At 56.4% G+C, this 16,704-nt stretch overlaps 6 protein-coding genes and 1 long non-coding RNA gene across 13 annotated transcripts in view; 4 read left to right on the top strand and 3 right to left on the bottom strand.

The window, feature by feature from the left end:
• Tprn (taperin) overlaps positions 1–15,566 on the bottom strand; it is a 25,025-nt gene extending 9,459 nt beyond the window's left edge. The window contains exons 1-2 of the mRNA XM_015505647.2: positions 15,497–15,566; positions 14,760–14,847 (exon numbers count right to left, since the gene is read on the bottom strand). Coding sequence (XP_015361133.2) covers positions 14,760–14,847; positions 15,497–15,566 — 158 coding nt within the window. The remainder of the gene's footprint in view (positions 1–14,759; positions 14,848–15,496) is intronic.
• Ndor1 (NADPH dependent diflavin oxidoreductase 1) lies at positions 7–12,852 on the top strand. 7 transcript variants are annotated; one of them, XM_048813266.1, is made up of 13 exons: positions 7–277; positions 8,214–8,311; positions 9,614–9,712; positions 9,793–9,894; positions 10,033–10,242; positions 10,546–10,667; positions 10,777–10,997; positions 11,074–11,181; positions 11,349–11,463; positions 11,606–11,752; positions 11,847–11,965; positions 12,032–12,129; positions 12,214–12,852. In XM_048813266.1, exons 1-13 carry the CDS (start codon positions 272–274, stop codon positions 12,356–12,358), a joined length of 1,590 nt encoding a protein of 529 aa, XP_048669223.1. In that variant the 5' UTR covers positions 7–271; the 3' UTR covers positions 12,359–12,852. The 7 variants fall into 7 exon arrangements, 5 of the variants coding, with proteins under 5 accessions (XP_048669223.1, XP_048669222.1, XP_048669221.1 ...); XM_048813265.1 differs by having other exon boundaries at positions 9,542–9,712; positions 12,035–12,129; XM_048813264.1 differs by having other exon boundaries at positions 9,542–9,712.
• Positions 2,601–4,085, top strand: LOC107159180. The gene is made up of 3 exons (XR_001505715.2): positions 2,601–3,032; positions 3,238–3,389; positions 3,558–4,085. It is a non-coding gene; the product is annotated as an uncharacterized LOC107159180 (long non-coding RNA).
• Tmem203 (transmembrane protein 203) lies at positions 5,417–6,637 on the bottom strand. The gene has a single exon (XM_048813273.1). The coding sequence runs from the start codon at positions 6,608–6,610 to the stop codon at positions 6,200–6,202; it is 411 nt and encodes a 136-aa protein (XP_048669230.1). The 5' UTR covers positions 6,611–6,637; the 3' UTR covers positions 5,417–6,199.
• On the top strand, positions 12,963–14,969 carry LOC125619735 (ring finger protein-like). The gene is made up of 2 exons (XM_048813413.1): positions 12,963–12,968; positions 13,060–14,969. The coding sequence occupies exons 1-2, from the start codon at positions 12,963–12,965 to the stop codon at positions 14,260–14,262; spliced, it is 1,209 nt and encodes a 402-aa protein (XP_048669370.1). The 3' UTR covers positions 14,263–14,969.
• Tubb4b (tubulin beta 4B class IVb) overlaps positions 13,333–16,704 on the top strand; it is a 23,009-nt gene continuing 19,637 nt past the window's right edge. The window contains exon 1 of the mRNA XM_015505809.2: positions 13,333–13,350. The gene's annotated coding sequence lies outside the window, so the exon portion shown is untranslated. The remainder of the gene's footprint in view (positions 13,351–16,704) is intronic.
• On the bottom strand, positions 15,494–16,701 carry Rnf208 (ring finger protein 208). Its single transcript, XM_015505692.2, has one exon. The coding sequence runs from the start codon at positions 16,463–16,465 to the stop codon at positions 15,662–15,664; it is 804 nt and encodes a 267-aa protein (XP_015361178.1). The 5' UTR covers positions 16,466–16,701; the 3' UTR covers positions 15,494–15,661.

Raw genomic sequence — 16,704 nt, 5'->3', positions numbered from 1 at the left:
GTGAGAACCGGCGGCCGAGGCGGACACCCTCCGCCCTGCCCCTGCGGTTTTGGGCGAAGGGGGGCTTGGCACCGGGGCTGAGAGAGAGAGAGGCCGCCGGCCCCGCTCCCCTGCCGCCCGGAGTGAAGGAGAGGGGGCAGGTCGGGAGCGTGCCTGACGGTGACAGCCAGAGGTCTTACATCTGTGTCTTTTCGTTGAGGCCAATCTGATCAGGGAGCCCCTGGTGGTGTTTGTTTGTGCGACTACCGGGCAAGGAGACCCTCCTGACAACATGAAGGTAAGACCGGCGTGATGTAGCTCCCTCCGCCCTCAGCCGCGTCTTCGTTACCTGGAGAGTCCAAGTAGCACAATGAGCAGTTGCCCTTCGATAGCAGGCGCGCGTTAGAGCCAGACTGGAGAGAATGCCTTTGAGTGGAGCTGATGGGGGCTCTGCTTGTCCTCTTTAACGAACTCTTCGCAGCCACCAAATAACCTTGTTCTCCATTTTACCTGTTTGTGTGCTTTCAGAACTACATAGGAACCTGGGCTGGGTTCTTTTGAAGGCTGTGCAGCATTCGGGGAACATTTAATTGTTTGAGCACCTCCGAGTGCATATTATACCCCTGGCACCAACATGTGCTGGAAATCTAGCAGTGAACCCAGCAGTCACATTTCTACCCTCACACTTGCAGAAACAATAGGTCTAATGGACTACTGCAATGCCTGGAAATGCCTGCTGCTGGGGAAAGTGTCAGTTGCTACGGGAGCCTAAAGCCTTAGGCAGAACTCTCTGGAAGGAAGGAGTATAGGTTGAGTTTTGGGATGAATGGAACAGGATAGGGAAGAAGAAACAGCCTGTGCAGAGGAGAAGGATGAGATAGCCTATGTGAAGAGCAGAAGACAGTTGAGCATGGCCTAGCCAGGACAGCACTGGGAAAAGAGCAGGGGAGGAAAAGCAGGAAGCCTGGCTGGTTCCAAGAGGTGGGCCGCACTAGAGATGACTCGGAATGGGCTGATACTGTGAGACTGACACAGTCACACTCACACTCTGCCAAGAACACCATCTGTTTGTAGGGGGCCAAGAATAATGATAGGAGATCACAGCACAGGCAAGAGAAGCTGGTGGTCTGAGGTGAGGTGGTGGTAGAAAGCAAAGCAAAGTGGACACATTCCAGAGAATTTTAGAAGGTAAAGTCAACAGGACCGGTAATGGAAGGGAACTGGAAGATGAGGAAGAAAGTTTACTAGCAGCAGGGATTTGGGCTTGGGAACTAGGTAATTCCACCTGCAGAAAGAGAACATGGTGGGGCCAAGTGCCTAGAGACATCTGGGGAAGTACAGTAGGTCGGACCTCCAGGAGGGTCCTGGGGTGAAGCCAGTGTGGGATCAAAATATAGAGGTTTGAGCCTGGCGTGGTGGCACATGCCTGTAATCCCAGCAGCTCAGGACACTAAGGCAGGAGGATAGTGAGTTCAAAGCCAGCCTCAGCAAAAGTGAGGCACTAAGCAACTCAGTGAGACATTCTCTCTACATAAAGTACAAAATAGGGCTGGGGTGTGGCTCAGTGGTCGAATACCACTGAGTTCTATCTCTAGTACTCCCCCACCAAAAAAAATAGAGATGTCTGAGAAAAGGAAGCCCCTCCCTTCCCCAGGACTGCCATCCTGAGCTAAGCATAAAATGGGGCAATGGGATGCAGCCACGCAGTGAGGAGATGAAGAACAGCTTCCCCAAGGCCAGCTTCCCCAGGTGGGTGCTTCAAGTAGAACTATAGTCATTAAAGCCACACGTAAGTCCAGAAATAGGCCTGAGAGGGAGTTCCTGGGATTGCTGGTAGTCATCAGGGAGAGCAGTTTCAGTGGCTTGCAGGTAGAAAAGACCCGTAATAAAATGAGTGAGCAGGTGGGAGGATCACTTGACAATATTTAGGCATTGATTTAAAAACACATTCTGGCTATGAAAGGACTAAGGAGTTCAAAAGAGGACATTTATAAGATGGAAGAGACTGGCATGCTAAATGTTGATGGGAAAGGGTAGTGGGAAGAAGGCAAATGCTGTGGGGAGGCTGGGGTAAGACCTGAGCACATCTGGGATCCCCACAGACTGAGAGGGACAACAGAAAAGGAGGGCTGGGGGAACGGGCAGGAGGTGTGTGGTGGGAGGGGCCTGTCTGGGAGGTGAGAGGAAAAAGAAATCTTCCTCAGGTCTTGGGTGTCAGGGCAGCCAATGGCACCGGGGAGACGATGGGTCATACCAGAGTTTAGATGGCCAGAGAGAAGAAGAATGCCATGGCAAAGAGCCAGAGCGGGGAGCCAGTGTTGGCTGCCTTCTCAACCACAGCAAGAACTGGGGCTGTCTGAGAGGCCGCTGGGCAGGAAGGCCCTGGCCTCTGCTTGGGTCTCATGGGGAACGCTGCAGTAAAGAAGCCAGAGCCCTGCTCATCCACTGGTGGCAAAACCCATTGTGTTACAAGTGTATCCCCAAGGTCTCCCATCAGTCTCAAGTACAGGTAGACCACAAAACACCACAGCACAGTGAAGCAAAGACCCCAGTAAAAGGTNCGGGCACAGGGGCGCGCCGGCCTTCGCGCCACGCCACGCCCATGCCCGACCGCTGCCCATTGGGCAAGTGCACTCGGACCCGCCCCGCGCCCAGCCGCTCCACCTATGGTAGGGGAGGAGGCCAGCAGCTGTCTAATGAAGGACGCTCACCTGGAACGCCCTCCAGAGGCCTCATTGGACTATGCCTGGCGCCGGCCATTCCCTGTTGGGGAAGGGCCCCGGACACGCCCCCGGTCCTGGAACTTCATCCTAGTGGCCCCCACTTCCGCCTCTGCGCTCTGGGGCTCCAGGCGCCTTGGGCGGGCCAGAGGGCCGGGGCCTGGAGCGCCCTCGGGCGGACCCCAGTCTCGCGCTGCGGATGACCTTGGCTGAGCCTGGACTTCCTCGTTGCACTAGCAAGCAGCCTGCAGGTTCCATCCACTGAGAGCACAGCGAGGAAGCTGTCAGCACGACGGCGGACAAAGTGCATGCTGCACTGCCCTCATGACCTAGGTGGGGAGTGCTATTGAGTGCACAACGTCTAGGTCCTCCCACCTGCGGTCCAACAACAGTGGACTCTCAGGCGAGGGCCCCTGAGAGACATAGGTGCCACTTCTGAGCCCCGCCCCGCCCTAAGGAATGGGTTTCTCTGCAACCCTAGGTTTTGCAGCCTCTCAGACTGCATTGCTCAGAAAAGTGTGTGAATCTCTTGTTACAGGTGGTGCTTCCCAGTACCTACCACAGTAGGACCTATCTTCGAGGAGACACGCCAAGGAAGCCTACTTGCTCTCATACGTAAGTAGTCCTGCAGGGCCCTGCACACTTGGACAGCTCTCAGATGCAGAAAATCACAAAAGCCAGAAGCTTCACGTGAGCAGCCCGTTGGCACACCTTTTATCTGTTTAAGGTCCCTCCCCGCAGGCTGGGTGGAAGTGCCTTTAACGCTGAGGGCACATCTTTGAGCTGGTATCTTGGTGACACAAAGTTTTCTTCTCTGGGGAGGACTGCACAATGCTCACTATATTCTTTCCAACCCAGGGACAGTAGGGAGATTGCTTGGAGCCAACAGGAAGAAGGGGAAATTGGAAAGCACAGAGAAGTGGCAGTCTGTCCTTCACCTGTCCTGTAGTTAGCAGTGGTCTCAGTACAGACATCACGGTCTTCCACTCCACTTACCTTTCAGGAACTCTTCCCAGCAGCACCTGGGTCTCGGCAAAGACACGGAGTAGGCTTTGGCCTAAGTGTCCCTTCTCAGCTTCAGGGTCCCCTGCTACCATCATAACTCTGCCTTGCCCTCCCAACTTCTCCATTAAGCTGGAGAAAAACTGGATTTCAATCTTCCAGAAGCTTTTCAATCCACCTTTACAAAGCCTCATGCTTCTCACTTCTGCAGCAGCAGAATGCCAATTCCAAATTACTGAAATAAAACAGGAGCACACAAAACAGTGACTCTAAAAATAAATAACCTATGGGCTGGGGCTGGGGCTCAGTGGTAGAGCACCTGCCTAGAATGCAAGTGCGTGAGGCACTGGGTTAGATCCTCAACACCATATAAAATAAAGTTATTGTGTCCATCTACAACTAAATATACACACACACACACACACACATAAAAACAAGGGCTGGGGATGTGGCTCAGTGGTAGAGCACTCACCTAGCATGTGCGAGGCCCTGGGTTCAATTCTCAGTACCACATAACAAAAATAAAGGTATTGTGTCCAACTACAACTAAAAAATAAAATATTAAAAAATAAATAAATAAATAACCTACAAGAAAAACCACCCCAATGTTCAGCTTGTATGTCTTTAACAAAATTTATGCCAAACTTGGTAGGAGACATCTTTGTAGCTGTGAGACAAACTATACACATGTCTCCAACTCAGGTATCCCAAAGGCTAACATGACCAGGCAAAGGGGAATGAAGCTTAAGGTTGTCCAAGCTACTGTACTGGTGCAACAGTCAGCAGGCTTGTTCTTAATGGGCCAGACGGTGTTTTAGCCCAGTGGGTCTCAACGGGACAGTTGAGGACTTGCAAACATCAGGCTAAACTTTTGATTGTCACAAGCAAAGGGTGCTGCTGGCATCCAGTTTAGCAGAGGCCAGGGATGATGCTAAACCTCCTACACATTCAGGACAGTCCCTCCTACACCCTCAATAAAAATGACCTGGCCCAAAAGGGTTAAATGATGAGATTGAGACCCAGGGTCTCATATATTTGTTCTCCGTCACACTTTTTTTTTTTTGGTACCAGGGATTGAACTCAGAGGCACTTGACCACTGAGACACATCCCCAGCCCTACTTTGTATTTTGTTTGTATTTTGTTTAGAGACAGGGTCTCACTGAGTTGCTTACTGTCTCACGTTTGCAGAGGCTGGCTTTGAACTCACGATCCTCCTGTCTCAGCCTCCCCAACTACTGGTATTACATGTGTGCTTCCCCACACCCAGCACACATTCATCTTTGCTGTTATTTTGGAGTTTGTTTGATACTGGGGATTAAGGGAGACCTTGTTTCAAAATTAAAAGAAAAAAAAGATTAAAAGGGCTGGGGATGTACCTCAATGGCTAAGTGCCCCCAGGTTCAATCAGTACCAAAAAAATAGCCTCAGGCCACTGGGTGCAATCCTGCTCTATAGATCCCCCCAATAATAGCCGCGCACTGGCAAGAAGACAGGGCTCTGGTGTCACACAAACTATTTAGCAAGTCGACTCTGTCCTGGTCTATTGTCTTTATCCTGCAGGGCAGAGTTGACAACTTCCTATTCTCCCAGAAGTCCACCACCACACTTTTTGGTCTACCTACAACCTCAACTCTGTAATGAGTTACCACTCCACATAGCAGAGAGTATCTTAGCATTTGTCTTATTCAAGAGAGGTATGGTGACAATATAAATGTCAGGAAAACATTCTCTTATTTTATTTTCATCTCAGCAAATGTTCTCATTTGGCACCTAACTGGCATCAAACCAAAGACCTCAAGGCCAACAATCTGGGCTGCTCACAAGGTTCCATAAGTAAGTCTCTGTGCCATGAGCATCAGAGCACCTGTTTCTGTCTTTGGTCCCTTAGAAAGGCCTAAATCTGTCCCAGATGCACTAATGGTGCTGGCCACAAGGTGGTGGGAAAGTCCTGAAATTGCAATCTGCTGGAACAGGAAGCCAAGCTATGACTTGCTAGTAGAGTGCTTTTCTCAGGTGGCAGATATACAGACAGGGTCATAATCATGCAGGGAGAGGTGGGGCGGAGCTTTGAGCTCTTCCCTCAGTGCTACTGGCTGGACAAAATCCTAATCCAGTTTTGCCGCCTTCATAAAGAAGTACATCCCCAGGATCCATGCTGAGTATTCAGAGTCCACCAGGACATTTTAATTATGTGCAGTTTCCTACTGTTAGAGTAGTTCAGGACCGGCTGGGCTGGGTCCCTTCTTAGGATCACAATTCAGGATTAGCTACTCAAAGCATGAATAACAGGAAATGCATTTCAAGGATGGAAGCTGCTCTTTTTTAATCCTGCTGAAGAAACAATGTTAGACTGGCATAGAGAAAACTGGACACTCAGCCGGGCACAAGCGGACGCTGCCTTCAAACCAGTGTCTCTTCTCCAGCGTGATGCAATTAGGGCCTCAGCAGGAGGCAAGCAGTTCAGTTGTGCAACTCTCCTTCTCCAATCCCTGAGAGATTAGTTGACGCGACAGGCGCGGATCATGAGCAGCTGCAGCAGAATGAAGACTGGAGATGCGATCAGGCCGAACCAGAGCTCTCTTGTCTGCTCCACCAGCTTCTGGCACAGCAGCATCTCAAAGACGAACTTGAGGCTAAGGACTGTGAGAATCCAGAAGAGGCGCAGCACTGCCAGCCGCTTCTCCCCGTCTTGGAAGAGGCGCACAGACACGATAGTGGTAAAGTAGGTGCTGAGGCCGTCAGCAGCGAAGAAGGGCACGAACACGTTCCACCAGGAGAGGCCCGGGGCGAGGCCATCCACTCGCAGTGCCAGAAGCACGGAAAACACCAACAGGGCCAGCAGGTGCACGAAGATTTCGAAGGTGGCAAAGCCCAGCCACTGAACCAACTCCCGCAGTGAGAAGAGCATCGCGCCGGCGGGGCGCGGGCCAGAGCCCTGCTCATCCACTGGTGGCAAAACCCATTGTGTTACAAGTGTATCCCCAAGGTCTCCCATCAGTCTCAAGTACAGGTAGACCACAAAACACCACAGCACATTGAAGCAAAGACCCCAGTAAAAGGTAGAGACCTAGAGAGACAAATGGAACTCAGGAGCAGAGCCCAAGACCCTGAGGGAGGCCTTTAAAGACTGGGCGGTGCAGCTCAAGAATCGCACCAGGCAGCATAACAAAAAAAGTGGAAGGAAAAGGGCAGAACTCAAAGTTACTCCAGGAAAGGTAGCAGGGGGATGATCACAGAAAGTAGCAGAATGTCCCTGGACTGGAGGACAAGTTGCCAGCCTGAGAGTAGCGGTATACCTGGAGAGGGCCATGCCAGCTGCGGAAGGGGCAACAAGGCATTCCATGTAGTTTCTGCTGCTGGGGACAAAGCATGTTCCAGTGGCTGACAGGGAGAGAGGGGCAGCAGGCATGTGGCTCTGGCTTCTCAGGCCTGAGGGAGTGGCCCCAGCCCAGCGGCCCCAGGCTGCTGAGGGTATGTAGAGGATTCTGGTACTTTGAGATAGGCCAGGGTACAGGCTGGAGCAGGAATGAGCCCTGAGGCTTCAGGAAACAGGTCTCAGGAGGCAGAGCCTTTGTTGGCCATATGTGGGACAGGCAGCAGGACAGAGGTGTACCTACATACACAGGCTGCCCTGGGCTGAAAGTAGGGAGGTGACCAGCACGCTCCTGGCAAGAGGGCCTCTGGTGTTATGGAGGAGCAGGAAGGCTGCAAGGTAGGTGTGAAGGGGAGTCACTCTTGACCTGTGCGCAGCCAGCTCCTGATCCTCCAGTCAGGGATGGACAAGGACAGTACCCAGAGGCGCTCAGCCTCAGACCTCAAGGTCTGGGTATAGCCCCCAGGGGAGGAGAGGCTTACACTTCTGCTGGGAATGGCAGACGTGGAGGTGAAGGTCCCTATGGGGAAGGGGGACAGTTTGGGGAGCCAGTACAGAGCAAGGAGGGAGTTGGGGTCCAACAGAGGATTCCAGGGGTGGCTCAGAACCCATCAGAGGGTCCAGCCCAGAGCCACTGCTGTGACCAAACAGGCCCATGCCCAGCGTTAGCCTGAGAACTGGCTCAGGACTTGTGGTGTGACTGGGAGAAGTCAGTGCCCTGGGGGGCCTAACTGGGAGCAGAGGGCCGAGGAGTGGGACTGGGGGCAACCATGGCCACCTGACCTCTTTGTGATGCTGATTCTGGGTGATGGTGGGGTAGCTTTATAACTATGCACATTTTCTGAAGTTTCTTGTCATCCTGATAGAATAAAAATAGTTTTAAGAAGGAAAGTCTTAAGCAGCAGGCAGACGGACGCCCTGGGAAGGTAGGCTCACAGTGTGTAGCCTTCCTCCCACTGGCAGGCAGCCCTGCTCCTGCCAGCCTTTCTGCATCCTGGGTGTCAGCCCAGACCTGCCCTGTGGTCAGATGTCCTATCTCATTTTGCCCCATCCAGTCCTCTTCCCCTTCCCTGATCCCTCCTCGCCACAGGGTCAGCCTAGAGGTAGAGACCCTAATGTGGGTTTCCTGTGCCTCTAGAACTTCTGGAGGTTCATATTCCGGAAGAACCTGCCTTCCACTTCCCTCTGTCAGATGGACTTTGCCGTCCTGGGCCTTGGGGACTCCTCCTATGCCAAGTGAGTAGGGGTTGATGGGCACACTGGCCAGCATTCTGGCCTGACCGGGACAGTTCTCCAGGCCAAGTGAGAGGTGCCCTGGTGGAGTGACAGGTGACCCGGCCTCCAGGCTATGTGGGCCTCACAGTAGGGGAGGGACAGACAGGGAGCAGGCAGAGGAACACAGCACTACCTTGGATCCAGGCCAAGGCTCAGACGAGTGAGCATCACATCCCAACCTGTGGTAACTCCAGCAGAGATCAGCCTGGTCCTGTTCCTTACCAGGTAGGGAACAGGCTGGGCCTGTAATCTCAGCGGCTCAGGAGGCTAAGACAGGAGGATTGCAAGTTCAAAGCCAGCCTCGGCAACTGAGCAAGGCCCTAAGCAATTTAGCAAGGCTCTGTCTCAAAAAGGGCTGGGGATATGGCTTACTGGCTAAGCACCCTTGGGTTCAATGCCCAGTACCAAAACAAAACAACAACCAAGTAGAAAACACTGTGAGGTTTCAGGATTTGGAAAGAGCTCTGAGATGGCAGCCCACTCTGTGGGCCTTACCTGGCAGGGCATGACTCCCGGCTTTCCTCTTACAGTGTTTTGGTGACACAGAGCCACTGTCCCTAAGCAAAAAATGGTGTTACTTTGCATCATTTCCTAAGGAGATGATGAGGGGTTTGTGTTCAAGCGTACAGATGGCATTTTATGACACCAAAGTTTTGAAAACTTGCTGTGGAAGGGAACCAGGGCTTTCCAATGCCACATGCCATTCTGATACCACAAGCTGTGTGCTCAGTAGGGTTCTTAGTCACTAGACAAAGGGGAGAGAATGGGAACTCCACAGCCATGTGACCAACTCTGCTGCAAGATCTTGTTCCTTGGCGGTGTGCACACATACCAGAGCAGCTGGAAGGGAGCCCCAGCTGCAGGGCTCACCCCTAGTGTGGTCCCTGGAGGTTGTGCTGTGGTGTGGTGCCTGCAGGGTCTAATTGTGCCTTTGTAAACCAAACAGAAATGAAACCAGCCTCCAGGAGGACCTCTGACTTTTCCCTGCAATTCAGGGTCTCTAGCCAGAGAACCTGGAGGCCATGGTGGTCTTCAGCCCCCACTTGGGGATGAAATGATAGGTGAACCAGACTGTGTCTCCCCACATGGGCTCTTGGCATTGCAAGGCCCTGCTGTTCATGGCACCTGTAGGGGCCCTGGTCTCCTTGTTTCCCCTGGCATGTCACAGCCCTGCCCTCTCTGATGGTGCAGTCAGTGTGGGACGTCTCCACCTGAGGGAGGGTCGTCTGCCCCGAGCATGGGTGGGCCTCGCTGTCTCCATAGGTTCAACTTTGTGGCCAAAAAGTTACACCGCCGGCTGCTACAGCTTGGGGCCAGTGCCCTCCTGCCCATATGCCTGGGGGATGACCAGCATGAGCTGGGGTAAGCATGGGTGGTGATGCCCCTGGGGGCTCTGGCCAACAGGCCAGCCAGTGCCCTTGACGACGCTTGTGCTCTCTCAGGCCTGATGCCACCATCGACCCCTGGTTGGGAGACCTGTGGGAAAAGGTGCTGGAGTTATACCCGGTGCCCATTGACCTCCCTGTGATCCCCCATGGAGTCCCGTGAGTGTGGGCCTTGGGTCAGCACTGGAGGTGCCACAGACTGGGTGTGGCCGAGAACCTCATCCTGGTCCCCTCGGGTGTGGGTATGTTGCCCCCAGGAGGGAAGGCCATGGTCTGATGTCTCTGACATCCCCACAGCTTACCCTCCAAGTTCACCCTCCAGTTCCTTCCGGAGGCCCCCAACCCAAGCTCCAAGGAGTCATGCCTAGCCATCTCAGACTCTCTGGGACCCCCGTCAGAGTCCCAGCCCTTCCTGGCACCCATGGTCACCAACCAGAGGGTCACAGGTCCCTCACACTTCCAGGATGTTCGGCTGATTGAGTTTGACATCACAGACTCTGGCATCAGGTAGGGGTTCGGAGCAAGCCTGAGACCTCAAGCAGGCAGGGGGGACAAGGTGCTTAGGTATCCTAGAAGCCAAAATGGGCAGGGCAACAGTGGGCAGTGGATCTGGGCTTCAGAAGAGTCTGCCAAAGCTGGGGAGGAGGCTTGACAGCAGGGAGGCCTCTACCCACAGACCCCCCAGCCCTCCGTAGACATTTGCCTCCTTCCTCTGCAGTCTCCTGGGCCCCTACATATTCCCCCAAAGTATGTATCCCTGCCCTTGCCCTTCCTGCCCCATCTCCACGCCCTGGTGGCTTTCCCACACAGCTTTGCTGCAGGAGACGTGGTCCTGATCCAGCCCTCAAACTCGGCAGCCCATATCCAGCAGTTCTGCCACGTGCTGGGCCTGGACCCCAGCCAGTGCTTCGTGCTGCAGCCCCGGGAGCCAGGTGAGTTGGAGCCAGGCCAGACCTCAGTGGTGCCTGCCCACTCCACTCTCCCACATCCAAGGCCCCACCTGAGGTCCCAGCACACCAAGGTCTTCTGCTTCCACTGCAGATGTCCCCTGCCCACCGGGACTGCCCCAGCCCTGCTCTGTGTGGCAGCTCGTATCCCAGTACCTGGACATGGCCAGCGTGCCTCGTCGCTCCTTCTTTGAACTCCTGGCCTGTCTCTCCCCACATGAGCTGGAGCGGGAAAAGCTGCTGGAGCTCAGTTCTGCCCAAGGCCAGGAGGATCTCTGCGAGTACTGCAGCCGACCTCGAAGGACCATCCTGGAGGTGGGCAGGCCGCTGGGGGCCACAGAACTCTGAGCTGTGTTCACATTGTGGCTGTGCTGAGACTCTCTCTGTCCAGGTACTGTGTGACTTCCCACATACCGCGGGTGCCATCCCCCCAGACTACCTGTTGGACCTCATCCCGCAGATCCGGCCTCGAGCCTTCTCCATCGCCTCTTCTCTGCTGGTGAGGCCTGGCGGGCCAAGCGGGGACTGGTCCTCGGACTCAGGCAGGGGGTGCAGGCAGGGGCCACACTCTTGATAGGAGATGGTCTTCCTGCCCAGGACTGCCACTGGGTGGAGTGGGTGGTGGGCAGGAGTGGCCTAGTGGGGCAGGGCACCTCTGTTCCCCAGGTTCATCCCAGGAGGCTCCAGATCCTTGTGGCTGTGGTACAGTACCGGACACGCCTCAAGGAGCCCCGCCGGGGCCTCTGTTCCTCCTGGCTGGCATCTCTGGACCCAAAGAAAGGTGCCTCCTGCTCCTGGGAGGTGGGAGAGGGAATGCAGCCCGGTTCCCCCATCTTTCCTGTGCAACAGCTGGTGCTAGGTAGATCCCTAGCAGGCTGCCCAGTCCGTCCTTTGCACCCTTTATGACACCTCTCTCATGGCAGGACCTGTCCAGGTTCCCCTGTGGGTGCGTCCTGGGGGCCTGGCTTTCCCAGAGACCCCAGACACACCTGTGATCATGGTGGGGCCTGGCACTGGTGTGGCCCCCTTCCGAGCAGCTGTTCAGGAACGCGTGGCCCAGGGCCAGACTGGTGAGTGCAGGGTTCCAGGGCAGGGTCACCATGGGCTGGCTTGACTGAATCCCCAGGGCCTGTGTCCAGTCTTGAGGCCCCCTGTATTCCCCAGGAAACTTCTTATTTTTTGGCTGCCGCTGGCGGGACCAGGACTTCTACTGGGGAGATGAGTGGCAGGAACTGGAGAAGCGGGGCTGCCTGACTCTTGTCACAGCCTTTTCCCGGGAGCAGGTGGGTGTGTTCAGGAGCCAGGGCAGGGCAGGAGAGAAGAGAGTCTAGACTTACCCCTGCTACCTGCAGGGGCAGAAAGTATACGTGCAACACCGACTCCGGGAGCTAGGACCGCTGGTTTGGGAGCTGCTGGACCACCGTGGCGCCTACTTCTACCTGGCTGGGTGAGCCCTGGTCATGGTGTGGTGGAATGGGCCCAGTCCTCTGGGGCTCCCAGCCATACTGAATCCTCTGGCCTGCTCCTCCAGCAATGCTAAGTACATGCCAACGGATGTCATGGAAGCCCTGATGTCCATCTTCCAGGAGGAGGGTGGGCTCTCCCACCCCAACGCAGCCACCTACCTTGCCAGACTCCAGCGGACACTGCGCTTCCAGACTGAGACCTGGGCTTGAGGAACTACCTAGCAAAGGGGCCTCTTGCCCCTGTTTGATACCTGAGCCCTGGAGTCCATATCAAGACCAGGGCTGGTGCTCCTAGGCTTCAGCTGGCTTAGAGGGCCCTCCTTGCACACAGCCACACCCCAGGGGGACCCAGGGCCCCACACTCTCAGCCTTGACTCCACTGGCTACCCCTCACCTGCACCATCCCATCCCATTTTCCCATCAGGTTGGTGCTCTGGCCTGGTGCAATGCTCCAGGAAGGCCCCCACCCTGATGGGTACCAGGAACCTAATGAGCCCTTCCCGAAGTTTAGGGTCCTGTGAGGGCTCCCTTTCTTCAGTTTGCAGGGACCATGCTGTCCCCAGTCACCCTGCAGCACCCACAAAACTCAGGTTATTGTTGGAGGCCATCAAGACCCCCGACTTCCTGAGAAGCAGGAAGAGGCCAGCCCCTTCCTTTCCTGATTCAGGAAACTTTGGCAATAAACATGACCGTTGGGCAGCTGCTCCCAAGGGTGCTCCTCTACCTTCCTGGTGCTGTGGGGGGTAGTGAGCCACAGCTCCTCTGCATGGGTTGGGTTGAGGATGACCCTCTGTAGGCCCCTGCACCTGTGACGATGCCCGTATGCCATTGGTCAGCTGTCTGCCTGAGCACTCCTGTGCTGGAGTATTTTAACTGGATGGTGAGCCCTGCTGTTGCACACTTGTACCTAGGGCCTTGAATTCCCCTCTAGTAGAACCCTGCCCCACCAAGCACCCGGGCATCCCAGAGCCACGGGGAGGCGCTGGGGCTGGAGGCGGGGCGTGCAGTCCTGCCCCTGGGTGGGGCCTCTGGCAATAGGAGGGGTGCACTGTGGGAGGAGTCAACTCCCCGAGCGCTGGAGGAGCGTCTGTTTGGTCAGCTCTCTGGAGGGATCACCCCACTTGGGCCCAGGAGCCACCTGGAGCTGGCACGCAGCAGGGACCTACGCAAAGTTTACTTCCAGTGGTGACTGTGAGCTCAGAGGTACGGCTGGAGGTCAGTGTTCTGAGGAAACGGCGGGGGAAGTGCAGACCCTGCCCAGTCCTGGAGGGCCACACGGACTTTTCACCCCACCAACTGCCTTTGCCAGGCTGGAGTCCCCTCCCATCCATCCTGATTCCTGCCCTGGGTCCCCCACGTTGGGCCCCAGTGAGCACAGCTCTGGGTACAGCAGTCCATCTTGGGCCCTGCTGGACCCTGAGCACTTGGACCCACCAAGCCAGCTCCCAGCAGAAGGAGGGAGTGATCTCCGGGCCTTCCAGGGTTCCAGAACTCTAGACAGTGAGTCCCTGCTGGAGACCAGAGTCCAGGTTGGCACCTGGTCCCTGCCAACTGGACAAGAGCAAGAAGAAGGTGTGGGGGAGGAGTGCCCTATCTGCACAGAGCCCTACGGGATGGGCGAGCACCGCCTGGCCCTGCTGAACTGTAGACATGGCCTGTGTGTGGGCTGCCTGCACCAGCTGCTGGGCACCGCCCCCAGCACCGACCTGGGCCGTGTGCGCTGCCCGCTGTGTCGCCAGAAGACACCTGTGCTGGAGTGGGAGATCTGCCGGCTGCAGGAGGAGCTGCTTCAGGCTGACGGGCCCCAGTGCCCACCACCTCCCTCACCCCCAACACCTGCCCTTCGCTGCCCTGGGCCCTGGGGCTTCCTAGAACACCGCTACCAGCTGCGTTTCCTGGCAGGGCCTGTGGGTGGCCGGGGCTGCCTGCCCTTCCTGCCTTGCCCGCCCTGCCTAAGCACCTGGTTGTGGGCACTGCGGGAGCGTGGGCCCTGTGCCCGCCGCCTGGCACTGCTGAGCCTGCTAGTGCTTGAGCTGCTGGGGCTGCTGCTCATCTTCATGCCACTCATGCTGCTGGGGCTGCTCTTCATGCTCCTGGACCGCTCTGGCCGCTGAGCAGAACCCAGGCACTGGCCTTCAGTCCAGACCTACTATCACTGAACCCAAGACCAGGACCCAGGGCTACCCAGAAGCCCGACTCTACCAGAAAGCCCCCCCCCCACGCCCTCATGACCCAACTCTGACGAGCCCAAGGACATCATGCCAAGGACAGCTGCTAGAGGAGGCCAGTCCAGCAGAAATGTCTGTGAGCAGGGCCCCACATGCTTGCAAGTGACAGTCTGGCCATGGGCACACACTGGCCCACACCTCCACCTTCCAAGGTCCAATTGAGCAGGCAGATGTGAATGTGAACAGAGATCTGGCAGTGAGTCTGTTCCCTGGAGAGGACAGGGGCTCACCCATCATACAGGCCGGTGTGCATCCCTGAAGGTCAGGGTGGCCAGCAGGAGGAGCCTGCACTGTACATGCCCAACCTGGGCCAGGACCAGAGGGTGGTCTGGAGCATCCAGGGTGCCACCACTAGATGTGTGTTGCAAGGGACAAGGGCCCATGCAGGCCCTGGAGCTTGAGGAGTGCCAGGCCAAAGCCCCTGCTCTGCCTGCCTGAACCATCTCCCACCTCCAAGCCTAAGGCCCTCACCTGAAAAGGGGGACAGCTGTGGCCTACCTCACAGCTTGTTGGTGATGTAATGTGAGACCCAGCACTGTGTGCTAAGTGCTGTCCTGGCAAAAGTGGTTCTCAATAAACAGTAGCTGCTAATACCATTGTTGCCCTGCCTGTCCTTGCTGTTACCCCACCTCCACCATCCAGGCTGCTGTCCCTACAAAGTATCCTTGCAAAGGTACTTTCTACAAACCCAAGTGGTCCAGACATCAAGACAGGAGACCTGGGTCCTTGTACTCTCATCACAGTCTTGGGCCATCTGGAAACCACTGCTCATAACTGGCCCAAAGGTGTTTCCTACATAACCGTGGTAGACCAGCACAGGTACTCAGGACCAGGTGAGTTCTCCATACAGCCACTGGCTGGTGCCAAGGGAAGGTCCTAGTTGCCCGGCTGGGCAGTTCTGCACATTTGCCACACAGCCCTCTGTGGTGCACACTAGCAGCCCTTCTGCACCAACATGAGGGGGACTTGTTCACAGCCAGACCCGGTCCTCCCAAGGACATGCTCACCAAGCTTGAGAAAGCCAACCCTGAGCAGAAGGTGGCCTCCCTCTTGCAGGTGCCCACCCTGTGCCCAGGCTTGGGCATAGCCCATAGCTCTAGTCCAGGGGACAGGTACAAACTTTGGCAAAGAGTTTTAATGGCAAAGTTGGCTGCAGTGACAATGCCACATGGGGTGGGGCCAGAAGCCATAGTGGGTGAGGAAAGGTCGGCAGGCAACAGGGCAGGGCCAGATCCCTGAAGCAGCATCGAGCGAGGACTGGCACGCAGTAGTGGGCAGGTGGGCACTACATGATGGAGCAGGCGGACAGTGGGTTCCGCACGTGGCAGGTGCACGCAGCTCCACAGTACTGCCGGAAGGTCTGGTAGCAGCTGCCCTCAGGCTCACCCCCCCATTGGCCACCGGATGGGGCAGTCAGTGCCTCCGGAGGCAGGCGACTCAAGATGGATGTATTGACAGCCAGCGCAGCGAGGCCATAGTCAGTGAAGAGCACAGTCTCACGGCGGCAGGTGGGGCAGGAGATGAACTTGTACTTGGGGCAGGACTCATAGAGAATCTGCAGGCACTGCTCACACACAGAATGCAGGCAAGATAGCACTCGGGGCCGCCGCTGGGTAACGTTGTATGTGTGCCCGCAGGTGGGGCACTCCAGGGGCTCACCTGCTGCAACTGTCCCAGTCCCTGATGAAGAAGCCACAGAGGCAGCCGGTGCAGGCCGAATCACATACTGATTCACAATGACCTCGTCCGCTGGCGCCACTCGGGGGAAGCCCAGTTCAGAGCTGCCCTTGCGGGGCCGCCGTGGCAAGGGTGGGGTGTGAGGTGCCCCTTCCAAGGCAGGCATGTCCCCCCCACATGCCTGGTTGACAATGATCTCTGTGTGTGAGGGCCAAGCACGCTTGGGTGCCAGAGTGGGGGTGGGCCGGGGTGCAGGTGGGAAGCAGGGGGCAGCTGCCGGGAGTTCAGGGAACTTTTCAGGATGGACAATTTTCATGGCCTCCATCTTGAGGATGACATGTGGGCCCTTCAGGCAGGACATGAGGAGGCCCGGCCAGCCACTGCCCACCTCGGGCCCAGGGTCAGCCGGCATTCGGCTGTCTGCAGTCAGACTGGACTTTCGGGTAGGAGAGGGTGTCGGTGAGGGGCGGGGAGGCAGAGAGGGAGAAGCATCCTGGTCCTGCCAGGCCTGGTGGGGACCCCGGCAGCCCCGTGGACTCCTAGGGGCAGCCGGTGAAAGCTGGGGGGTCAGCCCCCCGCCCAGTGGCCACAGTGGCTTCTCTGGTCCAGTCCTGGGAGGAGGAGGAAGTGGTGGTGGTGGGGGAGGCAAAC

Source organism: Marmota marmota, unplaced genomic scaffold (assembly GCF_001458135.2).
Source record: "Marmota marmota marmota unplaced genomic scaffold, marMar, whole genome shotgun sequence".
Taxonomy (NCBI): Eukaryota; Metazoa; Chordata; class Mammalia; order Rodentia; family Sciuridae; genus Marmota; species Marmota marmota.
Note: the sequence above shows the minus strand (reverse complement) of the source record. Positions and strands in the feature narration are given on the sequence as shown.

Coding starts and splice junctions, on each gene's coding strand:
- Tmem203 (XM_048813273.1), bottom strand. CDS start 6,610: ATGCTCTTCTCACTGCGGGAGTTGGTTCAGTGGCTGGGCTTTGCCACC.
- Rnf208 (XM_015505692.2), bottom strand. CDS start 16,465: ATGCCGGCTGACCCTGGGCCCGAGGTGGGCAGTGGCTGGCCGGGCCTC.
- Ndor1 (XM_048813264.1), top strand. Junction 8,312..9,541: donor GGGGACTCCTCCTATGCCAA/GTGAGTAGGGGT, acceptor CTGATGGTGCAG/TCAGTGTGGGACGTCTCCAC. Junction 11,753..11,846: donor CGTGGCCCAGGGCCAGACTG/GTGAGTGCAGGG, acceptor TGTATTCCCCAG/GAAACTTCTTATTTTTTGGC.